Here is a 24,481-nt window from a genome sequence, read left to right on the forward strand (position 1 = left end):
TAGTATATAAAATATTCTTTTCCTAATAGGATTAATGTTTCATTTCCTAATATGACTCCCAAGACCATCTCCAACCCGTTGCACCAAATTGGTGCAAGTTTCATACCAAATTGGTGTGATTTTTGGTGTAAAACATTCTTGCATCTCCAACTCATTGCACCAAATATTACACCACAAAGAATATTCCTTAGAATATTCTCTTTCTTTTTCTTTTATTGTAATAATTAACAATTAATCTATTTCACTCATTATTTATATATATATTAATTAACTATTGGGAAAGATATTTTTATTAAATAATAATTACTTTGAAAATTATACTAATTTAATAAAATTAAGCATTTATTTAATCAAATAAACATTACATTTAATATAGAAAAACATTACATCTAATATAAAATGATATCAAAAAAAAAACGATAACAACATAAAAGTAAAATTCCATATTGATAGTAATTTAATTTTTTGAATTAGTAATTCTTCCCACAAATGATCAATTAATGCATTTCAAAGAGCATGATGAGTCTTTAGTTCTTTCTAATATTTTGATGATCTTAGAGGATCTGGAACTAATCTACTAGAATACTAAATTGTTATTTTAGTTTATGTTATAATTTCTTTTAATTTAAGTGTTTTTAAATTAGTATTAATTTTTATTTTGAGTTATTATAGTTTAATATTTGCATTGAATAAAGTTTTGTTTTTAATTTTTCATACTTTTTTGAATTATATAATTATTATGAATTTATTATTATAAATATTAATATAAATAATAATCAAATTAACATAAATACAAATAACAAAAAATAAAAAATAAAATATATTTTATAGTATTTGAAAAGTACCGCACCAAATTGGTAAAAGTGAACAGTGTCACACCATCAAATTGGTGTAAGTGAACAGTATCACGCCAAATTTGGCATGACACTGTTCACTTATACTAATTTGGTGTAGTGTTTGGCATTGGGTTGGAGCATATTTTTCACATCATTTTAGTGTTTTGGCGTTGAGTTGGAGATGCCCTAAGGGAGAGAAATGGGAAGTTGTAGTGAGAGTGGGAGAAAGAAACGACAAAAGAGGCAAAGTTGTAGAGAGAGGACGGTTGTGAGAGAAATTTGAGGTGTGGAGGGTTATTTTAAATTTGTTATTTTTATTTTATATCTAATGCAGTACAAATCCTTANGGTATAAGCTCCTAGACGTTGAAAGAAGATTGGACTTTATCGTTATTATCACTATTACACGTTCAAAACCCAGTTGAAATTCTTCCAGAAGGATTAAACAGATGCTAATTGTGGGGCAAAAATCAGAAGTTATGACCAGCTCGATCAAAACTAACATGCAGTCTTTAATTCTTTTTGAGGTGACTTCAATTTTGTTTACTGTATTATGTGAAACGAGCTGACCCATTGAGCTAAAATGGACAGGCAGAAATCGTTTTCAATGAATCAATGGTGACCGGACTCAGAAATTAAAGCAGTTCGGTAAATAAACTTGGATTCATTTATTAGGAATTGTACCAAACTGACCAAAATAAGTAGTCCACTTTACATAAATACCTGACCCTCAATAAATTCTCAACTTTCTTAAAGATACGCAACGAATAGCAAAACAGTCTGGACACGGCAGCCTTTTTATGTACCCTTACGGCCTTACCCTTAAAATGATCTTATTAATTTCCTAGGTTAGAGTTACTTTGACATCACCTATTAGATTTGTAATTTACCTTAGAATTATTAAATTTATAGGGTGTTTAATAAACTCCAAATACAAACTGACTCAAATACCCGATCATTAAAAAACAAAAAAATTATAATCATGCATCATATGTAAGTTGTAACACGTCAATACTTTTCCATATACGTGATGGACCATTTACTTTTCCATATAAACCAATTGGGTTCTTTCCTCGTAAGAGAAAATACTTTTCATTCATGGCCAACTGCTACAATTGAAATAGACCTTATTAATTAATCATCTTAATTTGATTTTGGTTCATCCCGTCGACAAAAGGCAGCTAAATAGAATTATTTCTTATGTTAACATCCACCTTATTTTATTTAATATTAATTGTTATACCTGAAAAAGTAGGGCTGATGCAAAACCCAGTCAGCATAAAAAGTCAGAGCTTAGGTAGGTCCGCAGCCATTCAGAGGCAACCACGTCGCATAATGACATGAGCGGCATGCTTCTGTTAGTGTAGTGGGTGCGCGTCAGACTAGCCAGGAGCTAGAGTGATTCCACGTGTCCAATCCCTACACCAAATCACGTAAATCGCTCTAGAAGGTGGGTAATGGGACATAAAGAAGGATTTGCACGGATAATCTCACTAACTCACAGATTTAGTAATCATAACCTTAACACATCCCACTATAAATTGAGAGCTCTTCTCTCATTTAGCGGATGAGCTAATCTCTCTAAGAAAATAGCATTCTCTCTCTCTCTCTCTCTCTCTCTCTCTCTCTCTCTCTCTCTCTCTCTCTTGTGTAATCATTTGTAAGTCAGCTTGCTAAACGCGACCTGACCATTACTATTAATACAAAACCAGTGGACGTAGGATTTGCTTCCTTGAGCATCCGAACCACTTTAAACACTGTTCTCCATTGCTTTTACTCCCACTCTCTCATCCACGTGTGTCATCTGAGCCAGCTCAGCATTTCACAAGTGCGTTTGGTTTTGTGTCAAAATCATGCATCAACAGTTTGGCACTAAAAGGAGGGCTGATTTAGTATTCGTCCTTCATCAGGAGAATCTTTGACTAACTGGTCCTACAACAGCAAATGGCTCACCGATTCGAACTTGAGCGAACCAATCAGGGTGCTGAGGAGATCCCCCAAGTACAGGACACTTCTCCCGAAGTGCCCTTAGTTCCACAAAATGCCGTAGAGGATATCCCTTCAAGTTCATAACTTGACCTTGCCATCATGAGCTACCTGGAGAGGTTCAACAATACTCTCCAAACGGTCAACCAAAGGTTGGACCGTTTGGACCGAGGCATGTCACCCGAATCAAATGGGGTGGTGCAGCCGTAAAAAATGCCTGCAGGTTGTGCGAAAGCATGGCAAAGGGCGATAGCCCGTGCCGCAAGCACTGCAGCGCGCTGAAGGAAGGATAAGCAAGTGGTGAAAAACCGGCCTAAGGGCTCCAAAGGGCCGACGAACACCGACCACGTCCCGAGTAGAATACCCGTGGCATTAAGACTCGGTGAAAGCTCACAGCCTGAGCCGTCCCATGCCACGTTGCATGCGCACCCCCATAAAAGTGCTGGGCGGGGCGATTCTTATCACCGCCATAAAAACGATCCTGATCGTCATCGTGTGGGAGGTTCCCACACTTCGCGGGGCGGTTCGTACCACCGCAAAGGTCGTGAAAATTCCCCGCACCATTCATCACCATCACACGACTTTAGCCAACGTGTGTCAAGGGTGGCCGGAACTGCCGACCAAGGCGAAGAGGAATCTGACCTCCGGATTTTCCTTAACTACAATCGCGAGGGTCAAACTCGCATGGGGGAAAGCAATCCCCAAATAGCTCCGTTGGCTCAGATTGAAGAGCTACAGTGAGCTCTAGATCAGCTAAAGCCTCAGCAGAATGAGCAAAGGCAGGTCGCAGCAACGTCTCCCTTTTCTATGACAGTATTAGTCGCCCCTCTCCAATCAAGATTTAGAATGCCTAATATGTGGGCGTTCGATGGAAATTCTGATCTGCAGGATCACTTATATGAATTCAACGACCTGATGGAGCTTCACTAGGTTTCAGACTTGGCGAAGTGCCGTTGTTTGGCAGTAACTCTAACCTCTCATGCCAAACGGTGGTTCAGGTTACTCCCAGCGGAATTGATCAGCTCGTGATCTTAGATGAGCACGACGTTCCTAAGACAATTCCAAGCGAACCGAAAGTTCTCAATGCCTTTAAGCTACCTCAGCAACATAAGGCAAGAGAGGGATGAATCCCTCCAGTCTTTCATCGATCGATTCCATAGAGAACTCAATAAGGTAGCTCACACTCCTGAAGAGTCTGTTCGGACTCTCATCATAGCGGGAGTTCGCCCGCAGACCGACCTGTGGAAAGAGCTACAGGCTGGGGATGATGTTTCTCTCACCCGCTTCTATAACCTCGTAGAGAAGTACCTCCGTATTGAAAATTTCGTGGCGGTGCTCCACCACCGCGACCCCGGTGCTTCAGGCAGTGCGCCTGGTCGGGAGGAAAGCAGGAGAGTTGATCGTAGATTGGGCTAATGATGATCAACGAAAAGGAAAGAAACCGCTGTACGAGCCCAAAAAGTCTTATGCTCTAGTTCCTCGTTGCGATCGTGATAGAAATCAGTATACACATCTGAATGCGTTTGTATCGGCTATTCTCGACAAGTCAGAAGAAGCCAGCCTGCTCGGAGAGCCTGAGCCTATGAAAAATGCCCCGTTAGCCAGAAATAGTAAAAAATACTGTCGCTTTCATCAGGATAATGGGCATCACACCGATGAGTGTCGAGCTCTCAAACAAGCAATCGAAGATCTCATCAAGCAGGGGCATTTCAAGGAGTATATTGATGACTCCACTCCTGCACAGGAGAAAAATCAAGGGGAACTAGGAAAGAAGCGTCGTGATCGCAAGGGTATCTGAAGCGTCAGAATGATCTTTGGGGGACCGCACCTCGTAGGGAACTCATGGGGTGCCCAAGAAAGATATGCTCGCCCAAACCATCACGGTCCCATTAGTGTGATGAGCACGACGCGGCGACCACCAAAGGTTTGCAAGGAGGAGGAAATTACCTTCTCCGAAAAATGACGCTCTCGTGATCACGCCCCTGATAGGGCGCTTCGACGTCCACAGAATGTTGGTGGACAATGGAAGTGCTGTGAACATCCTATTCTAGGCAGCTTTCGAAAGAATGAATTTGGAGGAGGCCGACCTAAAGCCCGCCTCGATCCCCCTATACGGTTTTATAGGGGACCACCTGATCCCCAAAGGAACGATCTGGCTTCCAGTTACGCTGGGTGACTTTGACGAGGTGACCAAGGTAACTGAATTCTTGGTAGTGGATTGCCCATCTGCTTTTAATGGTATCATGGGGTGATCTCTACTGAGGAACTTCAAGGCAGTCACTTTGATATACCACCTGAAGATGAAGTTCCCCACCTCGATAGGGATAAGGGGAGTTAGCGGATCGCAGCGCGCATCTCACGACTGTTACGTAAGAGTAGTGCAGATGGCATGCAAAGGGAAGGGCATCTCGCGCGACATCCCTCAGCAGGCAATGGCGATCAGCCGGATCGAGCCATGACCTGGCCCAACTGAGGATAATATGGATCCTCGTGTTCAGGAATGCCTTTCCAACGGGCCAGTTGAGGATCTGTCTGGGGTGTCGGTCGACCAGAATGAGTCGAGCAAAATGTTGAGGATTTGGAGCAATCTCAACCCTCAGCTCGCCACCGAACTGACCAGCTTCCTCAGGGAGAATATCGATGTGTTCGCGTGGTCGCATGCAGACATGGTCAGGGTCAGCTCGGATATTATTTGCCACGTATTGAACATCAACAGTGAAGCCAAGCCGGTTCGCCAAAAGAGAAGAGCGATGGATCCAGAACGATATGCCGTCTTGAAACTTGAGGTAGATAATCTCCTTTGGAATGGATCCATCCGAGAAGCGCTCTATCCGAGCTGGGTTGCCAACCCGATTCTAGTGAAGAAACCCAACGGCAAATGGCGGACCTGCGTCAACTTCACCGACCTCAATAAAGCATGCCCAAAGGATAGTTTTCCCTTGCTTAGGATCGACTAGCTCGTGGATGCCACCTCTGGGCACGAGCTATTGTGTTTTATGGACGCGTACTAGGGATACAATCAAATTCTGATGTACGCGTTGGACGAAGAACATACATCCTTTGTTACAGATCGGGGCTGTACTGCTACAAAGTTATGCCTTTTGGCCTCAAGAAGGCTAGCGCAACTTACCAACAGTTGGTTAACTGAATGTTCTTCGAGCAGATTGGGAAATCAATGGAGGTTTATGTAGATGACATGCTGGTCAAGTCGCATGTCGTTTCAGATCACATAGCACATCTTGCTGAGATGTTAGACATTCTCCGGAAATATAGAATGAAGCTAAACCCCTTCAAGTGCTTGTTTGGAGTATCCTCGGGAAAATTCCTGGGATACATGGTTAACCAAAGAGGAATAGAAATCAACCCCGAGAAAATCTAAGCTCTTCTCAACATGAAAAGCCCTACCAACAAAAAGCAGGTTATGAGCCTCAATGGGCGAATAACGGCACTCAGTCGCTTCATATCGAGGGCAACAGATTGCTGCTTGCCATTCTTCAATGTGCTAAGGACCACCCGAGTGTGAACAGGCGTTCCAGAGTATTAAAGAACACCTCGAGATGCCACCTCTTCTATCTAAACCTCTCCCGCAAGAGATCCTCCTCCTGTATCTGTTCGTCTCTCAGTTCGCGGTCAGTGTAGCCTTAGTTCGGGAAGAGAATAGGATTCAATGGCCAGTGTATTACGCAAGCAAGCGTCTATTGGATGCCAAGATGCGGTATCCGAAAATGGAACAATTAGCTTATGCCCTACTAATCGCTTTCAGAAAGTTGCGACCTTACTTCCACGCCTATACGATCCATGTAATGACCAATTACCCACTCAAGCAAGTCCTCCAGAAACCAGAGGCATCGGTAAATTGCTTAAGTGGGCCATGGAATTAAGCCAGTTCGATCTGAAGTACAGATCGAAGACAACCATCAAAAGGCAAGCTGTTGCCGACTTCATATCAAAATTCTCATATCATCCGACGAATGAGTCGGAGCAACAGCCCAATGAAGTCATTTAGGAAACTGCCCAAAGTCTATCGACCTGAAGCCTCTACGTCGATGGATCATCGAACAGAAAGAGGGCCGGGGCAGGTCTTCTCCTTTTGAGTCCCGAAGGGACTCGCATTCATGGTATTCTCCGGTTCGATTTTAAGGCAACCAATAATGAAGCCGAGTATGAAGCTCTGTGAAAGATCAGCATGCATGCATGAAGAGTGGTGGAAATGGAGAAGAAAGCATAAAAAAAAATTGGATTCAAAAAACCGGTTTTCAAACAAAGCTTGGAAAAGAGATTATACCTACTCCTTTGCTTTGGATTGATGAAGATCAGCCTCAAAGTAATAAGACCTCCACACTTTAACACCACCTTGAGAGGTTTAGAGAGTGGTCGTGGCTTTTAGAGAGAGTTTTGGTTTTGCTTTGAGTGAACAATGTGTGTTATGAACAAAAATGCAACCTTTTGCATTTATATATACTTGGGCAATTTTGCAATTATTTATTTTTCACTTCCAAGCCCAATAAAATCTTATTTTATAAAGGGACCCCACGAATTTAATATGCTACCCTTTGAATAATCAATATTATTCAAGGGCCCATGTAAACTAAACTAGTTTACATTAACAACCCAAAAATTTACCCCTTTTTACCCTTTAACTATTAAAAGGTTATTTTTGTTCATCTCATTAATCTTAACACTTTAAGATATAATAATTAAATATAATTAATTATTGCTTGACCATTTTAACCCTTAAAATGTCACAAATAATTTTCTATGTAACTATTACTATAGAAATCCCGTTATTACCCTCGGAAGGTGCTAGCCCTCTTCGGATAATCATTTCTCTCTCTCATCCTTCTCTAACTTCTCAAGGCTATTGGTGTGACCATGTAGGTCCACCGTGGATTAGCCGTGAGCCGGTTCTGGATGAATCCGGAAACCTGTCCGGAGGCCCAACGACTATGGTAAACATCTAGCAATGTGCCATAGTCCCTAAACCACGATGAAGAAATACTTCATCGAACCCATTTCAGATCATACGTACCATGCAGGTAAAGTCCCTCCATTGAGATATCCTAATCGAGTATGGATTCATGGAACGTCAAAATCCTAAACTCGATCTTCTACCGAATTGTCGATCAATATGTCCGGAACTTGTCATCACAAACTTACTTTTGTATGACTAATAATAGACTCTGGCCAGAGATTCAGTTTTCCGACATTTATCGATGTTCGTCTAGGAACTCGAATCCGGATGGAGTCAGCGGTACTCCCGATCCTATATTTCCGAGTCAATGGATCCCCTCTTGACCATCGTTCGTTTCCGCATATGAACAACGCATGACCAAATAGGCTTTATTGTACGAAACATGATTAGTCTCGTACTTATACACCGTATGAACCATACGCATCCATATCGGATCCGACTACAATGTCTCAGGTCAAAGGACTACATCGTGCACTGATATAACCAAACGATAAATCATTGACTACATGCTTTTCCAAGTGATTTGTCGTTATTCGGTCACGTTCGAAAAACAGTTCACCAACCGTTAATCCATACCAATGCCCCAGTGACATGACTATCATCGTCATCCGTACTTATATCAACTCATGATATCTTTCGGAAGCATCCGGTATGCCTACTGTACAATATAGTTGCCCAAATTTATATTGCTTCCGCAGGGAACCCTTTTCGATAATTCATTTACCTATTAAATGAATCATCTGGACAATTCATATACATACTTTATTTTAAATGCATGACTGAATAAAGGAAGCAATTTACATATATGAATTGAAGAACTCTTTCTTCTATTATTTATGATATATATAGATACAAGACAAAATGCTCTGAAACCGACAACACGAATGGTTTCTAGGGCATACACTAATATACAGTAACACTCTGTTCACTGGACTGCAGTTGACCAAGGAAATGGGTTCAACCGCGATCAGAATCCACAGCGACTCCGTGCTGGTCGTTAACCAGATTTTGGGGGAGTACCAAGCCAAGGAGGAAAACATGATCAGCTATCTGAAGAAAGCTAAGACCGCACTTGAGCCGTTCAAGCACTTCACGATCACACAAATTCTTAGAGATAGCAACTCTGTGGCAGATGCCTTGGCAAGGATAGCCTCGTTGTTGGATTCTGACGCTCCGGAAAGCATTCCTGTTTGGTTCATCCAGACCCCCAGTATTAGCCCGATCGAACAGGTCGTGAATATAGCAGAATCAGTTTCCTGGATGACCCCTATCATTCGACATCTCAGAGACGAGACTCTACCCGACGACAAGGTCGAGGCAAGGATCCTGCAAATAAGATCTGCTCGTTACACCCTCATCGGAGACCAGCTGTACAGGCAAGGGTTTAGCGCCCCCCCCCCCCCCCCCCCCCCCCCCCCCCCCCCCCCCTCCAATGTGTAACCAGCGAAGAGGTAGACTACATCATGAGGGAAATACATAGAGGGATCTACGGTAATCACACCGTCGCACGATCTCTCGCCAACAAAGTTGTTTGTCAAGGATACTATTGGCCCCTAATTCAAGAAGACACCTACAACTTTGTCAAAAGGTGTGACAAATGCCAGCGTTTTGCGAACATATTGCGAGCTCCTTCCCACCAGCTGATAACCATGACCAGCCCCTGCCCATTCTCCATGTGGGGAATCGATCTCATCGGTCCTATACTAGTTGGTAAAGGGGGAGTCAAGTATGTCGTGGTTACGGTGGATTACTTCACCAAATGGGTCGAAGTAGAACCATTAGCCGTGATCACAACCAAAAAGCTCAAGGACTTTGTCTTCAAGAACATTGTGTGCCGCTATGGGATTCCTCATACTCTCATCTCAAACAATGGTAAGCAGTTCAACAATGAGGAGTTCAAGCAGTTTTGCGACGAGCTGGGTATTAATAAAATATTTGCCTCAGTCGCAAGACCGTAAGCGAAATGTCAAGTTGAAGCTATCAACAAAACCATCAAGCATACTTTTAAAGCCAAACTTGGCGCAACCAAGGGGAATTAGGCCAACGACCTCCCCAAAGTCTAATGGGCATACAGGACAGCTCCGAGAACCTCTACCTCAGAAACCCCTTTTTCGCTAGCATATGGCTGCGAAGCGATGATCCCTATGGAGGTAGGAACCGGTTCACTTCAGAGGGACCTGTACAACAAAGCCGACAATAAAGCGCTTAGGCGCGTAAGTCTGGACCTAGTCAAAGAACATCGCAGCAAGGCTCAGCTAAGGATAACAGCCTATCAGCAACATGCGAAAAGGTTCTTCGACTCTAAGGTCAAAAGAAGAGACTTCCAGGTCGGCCATCTCGTTTTGAAGGAAGTTCTCCTTAGTACTAGAGAACCAAGTGCGAGAGTTTTAGGACCAAACTGGGAAGGCCCCAACCGCATTGCCAAAATGATAAGACCGGTGACTTATCATCTCAAAAGGCTAAATGGTTCCGAAGTATCGCGAGCTTGAAATGCTGAACATCTCTGACCATATTATCAGTAATTCCAAACTCAGTTTTTCCTTGTAAAGATTTTATTTCTCACAATCTTTGTAAATAACAAGTGTATTATTTTGTTCTTTTGTAATAATCTTTCCACATGTAATTCTGCTCGTATAGACGTGTTATAATCATGTTTGAATAGACTTGTTCTAATGTTATAAACGGTTAGAATGCGATCTCACGAACAACATGGGGTACAGAAATTATAAGTGCTCGAGAGATTAAGAAAGATGTATTTCATTAATAAGGGAAGTACGACGAACAAGATCCCAAAGATAAATTGCAATTATCAGCCCTGATCCCCAACTCTTGAAGGCTCGGCCTCGTTATCCCCCAACTTATCGCCATCTGCCTGGTTGGCTGCGGGCTTCTCTAGGACGTATCCTGAAGTCTTTCCCTGATCAAATCCTCGGGTGGCCTCCGCTGTCTCCTTATCGTCAAGCCGCGCCATGGATATGCGAGTTTCCCGCCAATCCTCTAGGAGGTTGGACATATCAATCTCTGGATTCCTCGGCCACAAGGCATAGATAGACTCAATCGCCCATTCAGTAGCCTTTGCCTTGATTTCCGCTGCTTGACTCTGCATCTCTTCGGTCAGTGAAGTAACTCTTCCCTAACTTGCTTGGAGTTCGGCCTCGAGAGCCTGCATTCGCTTCTCGGAGGCCTCCCAAAGCTTGCCCCTCTCCCGCTCTGCTCGTAAGGCCCGCTGAGAGGTCGTTTTAAGCTTCAGGTCTTTCTTGTCGACCTCCTTGGAGAGTCTGGCTATAGTCCTCTAGAGCTCCTTTATCTCCTTCCCGTTCTTCTCGAGCTCAGCCTTTTGAAAATCCACCGTGCGAAGAGCCACATTCCTTTCATTCAGGTACTGGTTCACCGATTTAGTGGATAGCTCCTTCTCTGCTTTAGCTGCTTCCAGGTCCCGCTTGAGCCGCACATTCTCTTCCCTCAGCGCGACCTCTCTCTCAGCAGCTCCCAGCCGGACCTTTTGCAAGGATAGTTGCATGGAGAGCAGAGCCTGCGAACAAAAAGAATAGCAAGTCAGTTTCCTACTAAGAACAAAAAAGTAGTCCTCGTTGAGGATAGCTCGTTTTACCTTGCTTAACTGCTGGATTGATGTGGACATCAGGTCCACATGGTTGGAACCCACGAACTCTTCAAATGCTTTCGCGAGTCTGCACTCCAGCAGGGCGAAGACCACTAGCTACAAATGATCCGGCAGTTGTCCCATCGAGTCCAGCACTGGAGTGTCCTTGTCGATGCCCCCGGCAGAGGTGTCGCCCATCGGTTCCTTACCCGTTCTCTTTCCAGTGCCTGCGACCTCGCTTTGCCCTACTCGAGGTGCTCCCGGAGTAGTGGAAATGCCTGGCTACGACCTCCCGAGCTGAACACCCAGATCCTCTGGTTTGGACTCTGACTCTTCGGTCTGAATTTGTCGCCTCTTCCTCGAGCGAGCAGCTGAAGGTTGGGAAGTGCCCGTAGGTCAGACCAGAGTGCCCGCCGAAGGTTGGGAAGTCCCAATAGGATGCGGCGAAGCTACGGGTGTTGCCCTTTTTGTCTAGGGGACCACTAGGAGCAGCTTCGGTCGTCCTAATGGTGCTCACTCGAGGAAAAGTGAACTGCCTTCATCGTGGCAACCTTGGCACCTTCGAAGGCATGGGTGCCGCATGTGAACGTCGTTAGTAAAAATAGTTTATTGCGCAATCGAGAAAGACCCAGTTAACACAACTTACTCGATGGGGGCTCTAAGGTTGCTTCCGGGTTGAAAAAACCATACTTCCACAAATTCTCTGTCGTCATAAGCAATCTGTCGTCATGAGCAATCTGGCGTCATGACTTGCTTCAGACAGGAAGCCAAAGGTGACAATTCTATCCGAGTCCGCGAGGAGTTCCAAATTGGTCGTTTTGTTAACTGCAAAGGAAAAAGAGTTCATTAGCAAAGACCAAAACAGTTCGCAAACTCATAACAAAAAAAAAAAAAAAAGGAAAGAAACCTACTCGGATCCTGGAAATAGAAAAAGCCATCGTAGCGGAAGAAAAAGAACTTCGTCTCGTAGGCTCCCACATTGCTCGGGTAACTATGTATACCCGCTTCGATGGTGGTTCGCCTAGAAAAGTAGTAAGAATCTTTTTCCTTACTTTTCTTCAGAACATACGAGCAACCGAGTTCCACTGCGGTTAGCTCGCCCAATCCGCTCTCGCGGCACACGATGTACATTGCCACTGCTATCATATACGCGTTTGGCGTGAGCTGGAGTGGTGCAATCCCGAAGTGGTCGAGAGCCAACCTGATAAAAGGGTGGAAGGGGATCAACCCTCCACTCTAAAAAATGCTCTCGGAGATCGCAGCCAACCCCCGTGGCAGATTATGAGCTGCGCGTGTCCTATCTCGGAAGACAGCCGCACGAAGAGCATATTGCTCTATTATCTTGTCCAGATCCTCGGCAATCAATACCGATAGGATCTCTTGACAGGGACTCGCAGGAGCATCCTGCACAGACAAATTGGTCTTTTCCTCGGCTCTGGTCATTGGGGGGTCCATTCTACTGTAGTCTACAAAAGCGACAAGCAGGGAATCGTTTAGCCCTTGTACACTATTTCGTACGATGACGTGGAGGAAAGTAAACACTTCCCCTCCTAAATCCCAGAAAAACCCTAACAGAATGTTTCGAGCCATCATTCATGGCTCGAACCCAGCGAGAACATTTCGTCTCCGATCAACTACTGGCAGACTGATATCGTTTATCAACTATTGGAAGTAAGAAATAAAAACAGAAAAGAATGATTCTTACCTCTCGGAATATGAAGATGAATCCTTCTGCTTCGAATATCAAGTACGCGCTGGTTTGGAAGACAAAGAACCAAAGTTTGCAAAAGTCTCTTGCTCTCTCTGAAAAGATGAGTATGGTGACACTGCCTGAAATGAACCTAGGTTTTATAGCAAAAGAAATGGTGCTTGGTTTTCTCGAAATCAAATGACGTTTGGGCGAAAAAATATATCTCACCGTTGATCGCGACCATGTGTTGCAGATCCACGAGGAAGGGTGACCGTCACGCTACAAGAAAACCAAATCGTCGTCCTTCTCCGTTGAAAAAATCAAGCGACGGCACGTTCTCCCTCCGCATTAAATGCGCCCCAATCTGCATTTAATGCTCTGATAGGGAATGTCGTTTTAGCATGTCACACATTTAATGCGCATGGCTGGCATTTATTGCGCACAGGACATGACTGTCAGAACAGAAGGTGTTTCATTAAATGTATCCATTACGAAAATGCGACAGATAACGTGTGAAGAGATCGTAACATAGAACACTCTTCGTCGGGCCAGTCACGAAGCAACGTGACTCCTCGACTCTACCCCATTGGTCGCGAAGCGACGTAACTCTCGATGGGTATTCAGTTCCGAAACAGCCCAATCCCTTGTCCAGAGGAGAATTCCAAGTATAATCAGGTCGTTCATCCTTAAGCAATGACTATATCAGGTCGCACGCATAAAAGCGCAGTCTCGACCACTTTTCAATCGGGTCGGGTCTACCAGAATCTCTTTGAAGGTGTCTTGTCACGGCATAATGTGTAGTTTCCAAGGTTCGATCCTCAAACCTTAAAAACTAGGGGACTTTTGTTATGCCTGAAAAAGTAAGGCTGACGCAAAACCCAATAGCATAAAAAGTTAGAGCTTAGGTAGGTCCGCAGCCACGTCGCATAATGACATGAGCAGCATGCTTCTGTCAGTGCAGTGGGTGCGCGTCAGACTAGCCAGGAGCTAGAGTGATTCCACATGTCCAATCCCTGCACCAAATCGCGTAAATCACTCAAGAAGGTGGGCAATGGGACATAAAGAAGGATTTGCACGGATAATTCCACCAACTCACAGATTTAGTAATCATAATCTTAACCCATCCCACTATAGATTTAGAGCTCCTCTCTCATTTAGGGGATGAGCTAATCTCTCTAAGAAAATAGCATTCTCTCTCTCTCTCTCTCTCTCTCTCTCTCTCTCTCTCTCTCTCTTGTGTAATCATTTGTAAGTCAGCTTGCTGAACGCAACCTGACCATTACTATTAATACAAAACCAGTGGACGTAGGATTTGCTTCCTTGAGCATCCGAACCACTTTAAACACTGTTCTCTATTGCTTTTACTCCCACTCTCTCATCCACGTGTGTCATCTGAGCCAGCTCAGCATTTCACACGTGCGTTTGGTTGGTGTCAAAATCACACATCAACATTAATTATTCTATTTATTCAATTCATGTTAAACAAAGTTTCATCAATTTCCAAATCATATGTGAACCTCCTTGATTTACCGTTTAAGAAAAAAAAAACAAAAAATGCTGGATTGTAAAAGATTGTTTATGTATTGAATTGACATAAAGCGCTACAAATTGTGATTAAGAAATACGAATAATTAGAAGTTGTGTTTAAGAAGAAGAACGATACAAATGCATGAACGCCTTTAAGAAGTCAAAATCTAACTACATTTGGCCTGCAGTTTTACTTTCATATTTCTTTTCTTTATTCCTCTCCTGTAATTAGATAATCCCGATAAAATAAATGGCCTACAGTTTTACCTTCATATTTCTTTTCTTTATTCCTCTCCTGTAATTAGATAATCTCGATAAAACAAATGACTTGCCGTTTTACCTTCATATTTCTTTTCTTTATTCCTTTCCTGTAATTAGATGATCTCGATAAAACAAATGGCATGTAGTTTTACCTTCATATTTCTTTTCTTTATTCCTCCCCTATAATTAGATAATCTCGATAAAATGTATGTTTTCCTTTTAAACTATAATTCAATATTTCTAAACAAAGTAGGTAGGGTTGCATTATGAAATTCCTGTTCTGTTGCTCAATCATCTCTGTATCACAAATTGAAACTGCCATCGATGGTAATATTTAGACTTTACCTCTTCTTATTCAATCATGTTCGTACAGTTTATGTAGATATTGCTACTAGTTAGACGTGTAGTTCTTGATTCAGTTTCGCTCTTGATTGCTTTCTGTATTTGCCCACAAAACCAGGTGGACAAAATCATCAAAACTTTCATGTATTCTTTTCTAATGAGCTTAAAACTGCTACTCATGGCTTCTCTAGTTCGAACAAGATCGGAGTGGGCGGGTTTGGTTCTATCTACAAGGTTGACTTTTCTCTCTTTGCCTGAATATCAAGTGTGAACAGAACTTTCTTGTATTTTAACTTGCATATGTGATGTGAATAGAACATTAATTGAACTCATCTGTGTCATTTTCATTTCAATTTCTTTCTAATGTGAATGCAAGATTGTGAATAATTGTTTGATTGACAATGAAGGGCCGGCTTCAAGATGGCACTTTTGTGGCTGTGAAAGTTCTTTCAATTGAACTTAAATCGATGAGATGATAGAATTTGAGGTGGGCTTGACTCCTCACCCAATAAGGCCTTGTTGAATGGGAGGATTACCCCCTCTTATAACCCAATAGGCTTGAGCGTGCCTAGTCTATGTGGGACTCCAACACTCCCCGTCACGGTCAAGCCCATATGTTGGGTCACGCTTGTTGATGAAGGTAGTTGCTGGCTCTAACTCCTCACCCGCTGGTCAAACGCTTAGCTCAACTGAACTTGGGCTCTGATACCATGATAGAATTTGAGATGGGCTTGACTCCTCACCCAATAAGGCCTTGTTGAATGGGAGGATTACCCCCTCTTATAACCCAATAGGCTTAAGCGTGCTTAGTCAATGTGAGACTCCAACATGAGAGGTGAGAGGGAATTTATATCTGAACTCGCTGCTCTATCAGATATCACGCATGAAAGCCTTGTTAAACTTATCGGATGTTGCATTGATGGAACCAATAGATATCTTGTCTATGATTCCATGGAGAATAATAGTCTCACCCATTCTCTACTTGGTAATTTTTCATTCTATTTTACAAAATAATTAGTTATTAATTCTCTATTTTATATGAGATCAATTCAATAGTTTTGTGTTTTGATTGATAAGCGGGGAGCAAAACAGGATGAAATTTAGTTAAGGAAAAATGATATCCTTACAAAGACCCATACAAAGAGGGGTACAAAGTGACATCATCCAGAAGAAAAAAACAAAGAAAAAACGGAAAAAGAGAAAGAGAGAGAGAGAGAGAAATCATGAAAATCAAGGGTGGGGATTATTTTTGTAAACCCCCTTTGTATGTGTCTTTGTAAAACTAGCATTGCTCTTTAGTTAAGATATCAGGCGGGATATCTTGTTAGGAGTTGCTCGAGGGCTCGCCTATCTTCATAAGGGGATTGAACCTCACATTGTGCATCGAGATATCAAAGCCAGCAACATACTAATTGATCAGAATTTTAAACCAAAAGTTTCTGATTTTGGCCTATCAAGGTTATTAAGAGATAACAACTCTTACATTAGTACTGGTGTCGCCGGTACATTGTAAGTGAATTAGTTTTACTAATCTTTTCTTACAACTCTCTAATTTGTTGCCTTTTAGACACAAATCTTATGGACAAAAAGACATTATTGCTAATGAGGTTTCTTGCAATTACTCACAATGTCAAAAGAGGCTATCTTGCTCCAGAATATGCCATTAGTGGACACATGACAAGAAAATCGGATGTTTATAGTTTTGGAGTGCTACTTCTGGAAATTATCAGCGGCCGGCAAGTTGTGGTTTTTGATTTAGAACAAGGGGAATATTACCTGGTCCAGAAGGTTAAATGGGTTACATAATCATCTTATTCTGTTAGTTTGATTTGTATTGATAATGTGGAAATAAGAATTATTTATTTGTTGCAGGCATGGGAAGTTTACAATGCTGGCAATTTGGTGAAATTAGTGGATCCTACACTTCAGATGAACTATCCTGAAGAAGAAGCCATTCGATTCTTCAAGGTGGGACTGCTTTGCGTGCAAGAAAATGTAAGGCTATGGCCGACAATGTCAGAAGCTCTCAAGATGTTGTGCAATGAAATGGACATTCAGGATGTTCAGATTTCACGGCCAGGGCTAGTTGCTGATCTTATGGATATCAAGTTGAACCAAAAAATTGATGGTTTTGAGGCTGTAGAATCCTAAGGAAAAGCACTGCAGAGAAGTTGGCACACAATGAAAAAACTGAATACGGGAATTGTCTAATATGCAAATAATATACATGGTTTGCACTAGGGGTGTTCGGTTCCGAGTACCCTGCCTTTTTGTAAGTAACCAGAATCGGAACCGACGGTTCCTTAAAATTTGATACTAGAACCGGAACTGACGGTTCTGGTTCCTGGGTACCCAGAACCGGAACCTGTAACAACGGTTCCGGGTACCCTGTAAAATTCCTTTTACCCCCAAAAGTTTATAAAACGACAAAAAACCCTTAAAAACCTACAAATACCCCCCAACCTGACACTTGTTAACAAAAAATAAAATAACAAATACATTATAAAGCCTTAAGCCTTCCACCTCCAATTCAACTTTATGGAAACTAATGATTTCACATTACAAATTACAATAATCCGTTAGAAAAATCAGAAATTACAAATTACAAACTCCAAAATTAAAATGATGAAATTACATAACATATAAAATAAGTAACATAACAATTAACAAAATCCAAATATGAAAAATTGAAAATATCTCATACTCCATGCTCCAAATTGCTTGCATCATGAGCATTAATTTCTACAAAATAAATACAAGTGAATCAGTAAGTTCAAAATATTGAATACAATTATTTGGGAATAAATTAACTAAATATGAATATAAAAGATTGATATTATATTGTTACCTAAGTCGTAACTTTCTGCATCCATTAAGTAATCCTCAAAAGTAGCTGGGGTATATGCATATCTCAACCAATCATGTGTACAAACTAATGCTTCCACAACAGGTGTACTTAAAGAACTCCAAAATTGATCAAGTACACGACCTGATGTACTAAAAGCTGACTCAGAAGCAACTGTAGATACCGGAATGGCAAACACATCTCTTGCCATATGCGAGAGAACCTTATACGTTACAGCATTTACTTTCCACCAATCTAGTATGTTCAAGTTGGACTTCACGAGAAGACATTTCTCCTCAAGGTAAATTTCTAACTCTGATTTAGTCATATCATGAACCTCTATCTTCATCTCCTCCTCATACTCGTCTAAGGAGGGGTCGTAGTCACTATCATCACAACTCACACCAGTAACTGAAGACTGACCAATTTCGGTAGGTTGGGAAGAAGTGGAAACTTGGCTTTCTTGGAAACTTGATACAACCTCCACATAAAAATCATACAACCGTTGTAACAAATCTCTCAACTTTCCATACATCAACCCAACCTTTTGAAAATCATTGCCATAAATCTTTTTGTACCCCCACTCCACATATTTTATTTTAAACTGAGGATCTAAAACTGCTGCAATCAATACCATCATGTTGGATCTATCAACACTTCCATAATACTTATCAAACTTCTCTTTCATTTTCATTGACATGTTGTTAAGTACTGGATTTGTGTCTTTCTCCCATTCATTCAAACAAAGTACAATACCAATTGTCTCTTGAAAGTAAGAGTTAGAAGTCACATAGTTCGACCTCAACATTTTATTTGTAGCTTCATAAAATTTTCTGAGGAATTTAGCAAATACATTTGCTTTTTCCCAATCCTCGTTAGAAGGTGGATCATGTGACAAATCTATAACATAGTTTGGATCCTCATCTTCCAACCTCTGAAAAGCTTTCCTAAATTTTAGTGCAACATCTAACATCAAATAGGTGGAGTTCCATCTAGTAGCAACATCAAGACACACACCACCTTTATAAGCAATCCTTTCTTCTTTTACACATCTTTGAAATGTTTCGGATCTAGTAGGGGAACTCCTCACATACTTAACCGAATTACGAATTCGGCTAATACAATCCTTTGTCTCACTAAAACCATCCTTTACAATCAAATTCATAATATGAGCAGTGCATCTCATATGGAAGAACTCGCCATCCAAAAGTAGCGCTAATTTGCCCTTTAAGTAAGCAATTGCCACGTCATTAGCGCTAGCATTGTCAACTATTATAGTGGACACTTTATCTTCAATACCCCAATTGAAAATTCACTTCTCAACCACTTTCCCTATCTCTCTTCCCTTGTGACTACTAATGGGCACAAAATTGAGAATTCTTTTATGTATAACCCAATTCTCATCAATGTAGTGACCAGTGAGACATAAGTAGCTAATATTCTGAATTGAAGTCCATATATCAGTAGTCAAAGCAATCCTAGACTTTAGAAAGTGCAACTTACTTTTCAGTAAAACCTTCTCAGAATCAAAACGCTTCACAACATCCATAGCCAATGTGTTGCGAGAAATATCAGACCACAAAGGTTGCAATGAACTTAGAAATCTCCTAAATGGTGGCTGCTCCACCATTCGAAAAGGTTCTTCCATAATAATAATCATTTCAGCAAGCAACTGCCTAGACACTTCTTGATTGAATCTCCAAGTGCTAATCATACTACTTTCTGCTCTTTCTTTGTTTGTGGTCTTGAAAGTTGAGATAAGTGTTTGGCTTTTATCTACATTGCTTAGGCGTTTCTTACAACTGGATAAATGCTTATGCATAGAAGAAGTTCCATTCGTCACATTAAACACCAACATCTTTGCACAATACAAACACTTTGTTCGGTCTACTATGCCCGTTGTCTCATTGACAATTTTCTCAAAGTGTTGCCACACATTGTATTGCTTGGGCTGTGCACGCACATTTGAGATATTCTCTTCAATGTCAATATTCTTTGATGACATTGTTCCTACAAAGAATTAAGCAATCAGCATATAAGTAATATAATAATCATGATATAAATTATAAAGGCAAAATTTATTATAAAGATCTTATTTTAAAAAAGAAAGCGACATTCATAACATCGAAATGTCTAATGCTAACAACAGTATATTATAAATAACAACAAATGAATTAACTCACTATGTCTAATTCCAAATGGTTAATTTAGTGTACATAAAAGGATGAACTTTCCCAACACAGCCGTACATAGTAAGGCACCAAAAATTAACTTTATTTTTAAGACGTTATTGTACATTCCAAATTCTTTACTATTAAATCACATATTCAATTCATATTAAACAATTAACATCTGAATGCACAATGTAAGATGGTTTCTTTTCTTTGATTTGCAATACAATAAATGAATAAAACCTTGAAATGAAGCTTCAATATCTATGGAACTGAAGGACTAGAGATAAAATGATAAATGCAAGAAGTAAAATATGATATTGAAAGAAATGAAATAATTATAAAGTATCCAAGGGAGATTACAAAATCGGAATTACATATATAAATAGGACAAATTTGTCTTTAAATTAACAAGTGGACAATGACCACCAAAAAAATTTAACTAAACCATTCTCTTTCAATTGTCTTGATATGTGTAGACATACACATAGCTGCTAAGTGGTGCATCTTTTAAAAAGAAAGCTTATTTGTTACCACATGTTAAAGGCCAAGGCAAGGCCAAGCAAAATCATTAATATTGTATTTGTTACTGCTGAAAGCCTGAAACGATCACTGAAGCAAGTGGGCATGTGTCCATAAGTCCATTATATACCAACCTAATTTCATTAATTATACTTTTTCATTTGCCACCACTACGTTTGCTTTTTGACCTTTTTACTATGTAAATATTTTCTACTTTTTAAACCATTACCATCAGATACAATCTATCCAACAATGAACATTATCAATGACATAAAAATTGGTGCATTGCAAACTATCTGTGCTATCTTTTTTAATTAATAAGTGGTGGACCATTGAGGCCCTAATGTAGTAATGCCTTAACTTTGTGGCTTTGTGCCCCAAGCTCTCAACAGGCCAACACAGCCAAGAATCTGTCAACTATTTTTGTCTCCTACGCAACCACCAAGTCAAATTTGGCTGCAAGTCTCATTTTGTGGGTCCAATTGTGTTATTCTCTTCTCTATTATTCTCTTCTCTATTTATTTTGTTTTTCAAATTTAATTTAATAATACAAATTTGTCAACACTTAACACTTAACAGGATGGGGAAGTAAGTCAACATACTGGGAAGCAGTGAGCACATGGGTCTTGCATTTCACAACTTTTAAACACAAGAATGATGCCTATTGGCTTGCCTATAAAGTGTTTGTGAAAAAAATTACTTCACAGCGTCAGGCATCAACACAACAAAGTCTTAGAAGAAGAGAGTTCAAGTGGGTCTTAGAAAGAGAAATGAAAACAAGATACCTGGGGTTGGAGCTGAAGGAATTCCACTTGAGCTGAGGGAGAAGTAACAGTCCTTAACCAATCGGGGCTCTGTTGTTGTTGTGATGAAAAACCAAAGAAAAGTGTGAATGATTTTTTTTCAATTTGGCGTTTAGGGTTAAAGAGTCGAATTGGGAATTTTAGTCTACACTAATTTAAATTTTTAGTGTAAAATATCACATAACCCCCCAGATTTATATATAATTTCATTTTAGTCCTGATTCCTGAGTACCCGTCGGTTCCTACCCAGTGAAACCAGAACTGGAACCGCACAGTGTCGGTTCTAGTTTTTTGGAACTAGAACCTACCCTGTCACTACTGGTTCCGGGTAGGAACCGAAACCGGACCCCGGGTACCCGTCGGTTCCGGTTCCGGGTGGTTCTTTTGTACACCCCTAGTTTGCATTGTTGTTACACCTACTCTGCAGTAGGTTTACAATCAAAATAAATCAGCCATACTTTGCTAACTACTACAAACACATTACATTAAAAAACACCTAACAAGCTGATTTACAGCTGAATTCACCTAAATTAACATTACATTGATTAAAAAATTCAGCTCCAAAGAGTTACAGCAGAACCAAAAAAACTACAGCAGAAATTTAAACTTTGCCGCCAACCTTGCAGCATCATATTCCAAAAGTTGACATCCTACATGCAGTTTCCAGCATAATATCAGCTTGATCAACACTCCTCCTTGATATTTATGCTAGAAACTCCAAGTTTGAGTCTAAATTCTTCAAACTTGGACTTATTCAATCCCTTGGTCATAATATCAGCAACTTGGCTCTCTCCCAAGCAATGAACCAAACTGATTTCTCTATTTTGCTCAGCCTCACTCACAACATGGTATTTAATCTTAATGTGTTTAGTTCGACCATGGAGAATAGGATTCTTAGCTATTGCAACAGCTGACATGTTATCACTATAAATGGTAGTAGACTCACCTTGGTTCAGCCTCAAGTCTCCTATAATCTTTCTCAACCAGACTGCCTGGTTTGTGGCAGCTACGACAGAAATGTATTATGCCTCAGCAGTAGATTGAGTTACTGTGTCTTGTTTTTTGGAAAGCCAACTGAAGGCACCATGATTGACAAAGAAAACATATCCAGAAGTGCTTCTCATGTCATCAATTGAGCCTGCCCAGTCACTATCTGAATAGCCAATTAAGCTGAATTTTTCAACTCTTCTGAACCAGATTCCTAACTCAGTAGTGCCCTTGATGTACCGTAGCACCCTCTTTGTAGCCTTATAATGTATCTCACTTGGCTTGCTCATAAATCTAGATAGGAGGCTGGTGGTGAACATTAGATCAGGCATGGTTGCTGTCAAGTACAGCAAGCAGCCTATTAAGCTTTTATAGACACCTTCATCCACCTTCTTGGCACCATCTTCCTTGCTCAGCCTTTGGCTAGGAATAAGAGGAATATCAACTGATTTACAATTGTTCATATTGAACTTCATTAGCATACTTCTTTTGACACACAAATATACCATTTAAGCCTTGGTATATTTCCATGCCAAGAAAGTAGCCAATTTCACCCAAATTAGTCATATCAAATTCCATCTCCATTGCCCTTTTAAATTCTCCCAACTGATTAAGATTGCTTCTAGTAACATGGAGGTCATCAACATAAAGGAAGACTATTATCACTTCACCATTTTGTTCCCTTACATAAAGAGTATGCTCATTTGGACTTCTCACATATCCTAGCTTACACAAATGGTCATTGATTTTGCTGTACCAGGCTCTAGGGGCCTGTTTGAGGCCATACAAGGCCTTCTTGAGCAGATAAACTTTCTCCTCATTTCCTTTAACTTCATACCCCTTCGGTTGCTCACTGTAGATTTCCTCATCAAGCCATCCATTTAAGAATGCAGACTTCACATCAAGTTGGAAGATTTTCCAACTGAATTGAGCTGCCACTGCCAGAAGAAGCCGAATGGTGTCATGTCTTGCCACAGGTGCAAAGGTTTCTAAAAAATCAACCCCAAATTGCTGTGCAAAGCCTTTAACAACAAGCCTAGCTTTGAGTTTGTTCACTGAACCAGCAGAATTCAGTTTCCTTTTAAATATCCATTTGACTTGTATTACTTTCCTGTCCAATGGCCTATCAACAAGCTCCCAAGTGTGATTTTTCTCAATCACATTCATCTCCTCCTGCATTGCAGCCTTCTAGGCCTCAGATTTTGCAGCTTCAACATAACTTGTAGGCTTTAATTCAACCATATTGCACCTTTCATATATATCATGCAGAGACTTGGTACCCCGAACTGGCATTTCATTCACTTCTTTTGGACTCAGTTTTGGATTCTGGTTCTCTGGATCCTTGTCATGCTAAATGCTGGACCTTCTCTTAACTTGCTTTTTTTCCCAATTCCATTTAGCTCCTTCATCTACCTTGACATCCCTACTAATCACAATCCTTTTGGTACTTGGATTGTAAATTCTATAAGCCTTAGATTGGCTACTATACCCAACCATAATGCCTATTTCAGCTTTTTCATCCAATTTCCTCCTTTTGTTTGCTGGAATAAGGATGTAGCACACACTTCCAAATACCTTTAGGTGATCCACATTTGGCTTAACACCATACCAGGCTTCAAAAGGAGTCGTGTTGTCCAGAGCTTTGGTTGGTATCCGATTAAGGAGGTAGATCCCAATGTTGATAGCTTCTGCCTAGAAAATTTTTGGCAGATTTTTCTCAATCATCATGCACCTTGCCATTTCCACCACTGTTCTATTCTTCCTCTCACGCACTCCATTTTCTTGTGGAGTGTATGGACTGCTAAACTGATGCCATATTCTAGCCCTTTGCATGCTTCTTCAAACTCATTGGAAGTGTACTTACTACCATTGTCACTTCTCAATTATTTGAGTGTCAAACCTGTTTGGTTTTCTACCAGCAATTTGAATGTTTTAAACA

General features: G+C 40.9%; 2 protein-coding genes across 2 annotated transcripts; one reads left to right on the top strand and one right to left on the bottom strand.

Annotated features, from left to right (window-relative positions):
- Positions 1-15,138: 15,138 nt before the first annotated feature.
- Positions 15,139-17,365, top strand: LOC116143139 (putative serine/threonine-protein kinase). Its single transcript, XM_031428556.1, has 8 exons — positions 15,139-15,199; positions 15,333-15,448; positions 15,622-15,681; positions 16,043-16,199; positions 16,291-16,317; positions 16,519-16,723; positions 16,852-17,002; positions 17,087-17,365. The coding sequence occupies exons 1-8, from the start codon at positions 15,139-15,141 to the stop codon at positions 17,363-17,365; spliced, it is 1,056 nt and encodes a 351-aa protein (XP_031284416.1).
- A 547-nt stretch (positions 17,366-17,912) lies between these two features.
- On the bottom strand, positions 17,913-20,064 carry LOC116143140 (zinc finger BED domain-containing protein RICESLEEPER 2-like). Its single transcript, XM_031428558.1, has 3 exons — positions 19,563-20,064; positions 18,063-19,349; positions 17,913-17,956 (listed from the first exon to the last, which is right to left on the bottom strand). Exons 1-3 carry the CDS (start codon positions 20,062-20,064, stop codon positions 17,913-17,915), a joined length of 1,833 nt encoding a protein of 610 aa, XP_031284418.1.
- Between the last annotated feature and the right edge of the window lie 4,417 nt (positions 20,065-24,481).

The sequence above is a fragment of the Pistacia vera genome, unplaced genomic scaffold, assembly GCF_008641045.1.
Source record: "Pistacia vera cultivar Batoury unplaced genomic scaffold, PisVer_v2 Contig426, whole genome shotgun sequence".
Lineage (NCBI taxonomy): Eukaryota > Viridiplantae > Streptophyta > Magnoliopsida > Sapindales > Anacardiaceae > Pistacia > Pistacia vera.

Excerpts from the sequence above, each read along its gene's own strand:
- LOC116143139 (XM_031428556.1), top strand. The coding sequence starts at position 15,139 with ATGAAATTCCTGTTCTGTTGCTCAATCATCTCTGTATCACAAATTGAA. Across the intron at positions 15,200-15,332 it reads AATTGAAACTGCCATCGATG|GTGGACAAAATCATCAAAAC; the intron begins GTAATATTTAGA and ends CCACAAAACCAG. Across the intron at positions 16,200-16,290 it reads TCTCACCCATTCTCTACTTG|GCGGGGAGCAAAACAGGATG; the intron begins GTAATTTTTCAT and ends TTTGATTGATAA.
- LOC116143140 (XM_031428558.1), bottom strand. The coding sequence starts at position 20,064 with ATGTCATCAAAGAATATTGACATTGAAGAGAATATCTCAAATGTGCGT. Across the intron at positions 19,350-19,562 it reads TGAGAAGGTTTTACTGAAAA|ATAAAGTGTCCACTATAATA; the intron begins GTAAGTTGCACT and ends GGGGTATTGAAG. Across the intron at positions 17,957-18,062 it reads TGCAGAAAGTTACGACTTAG|AAATTAATGCTCATGATGCA; the intron begins GTAACAATATAA and ends TTTATTTTGTAG.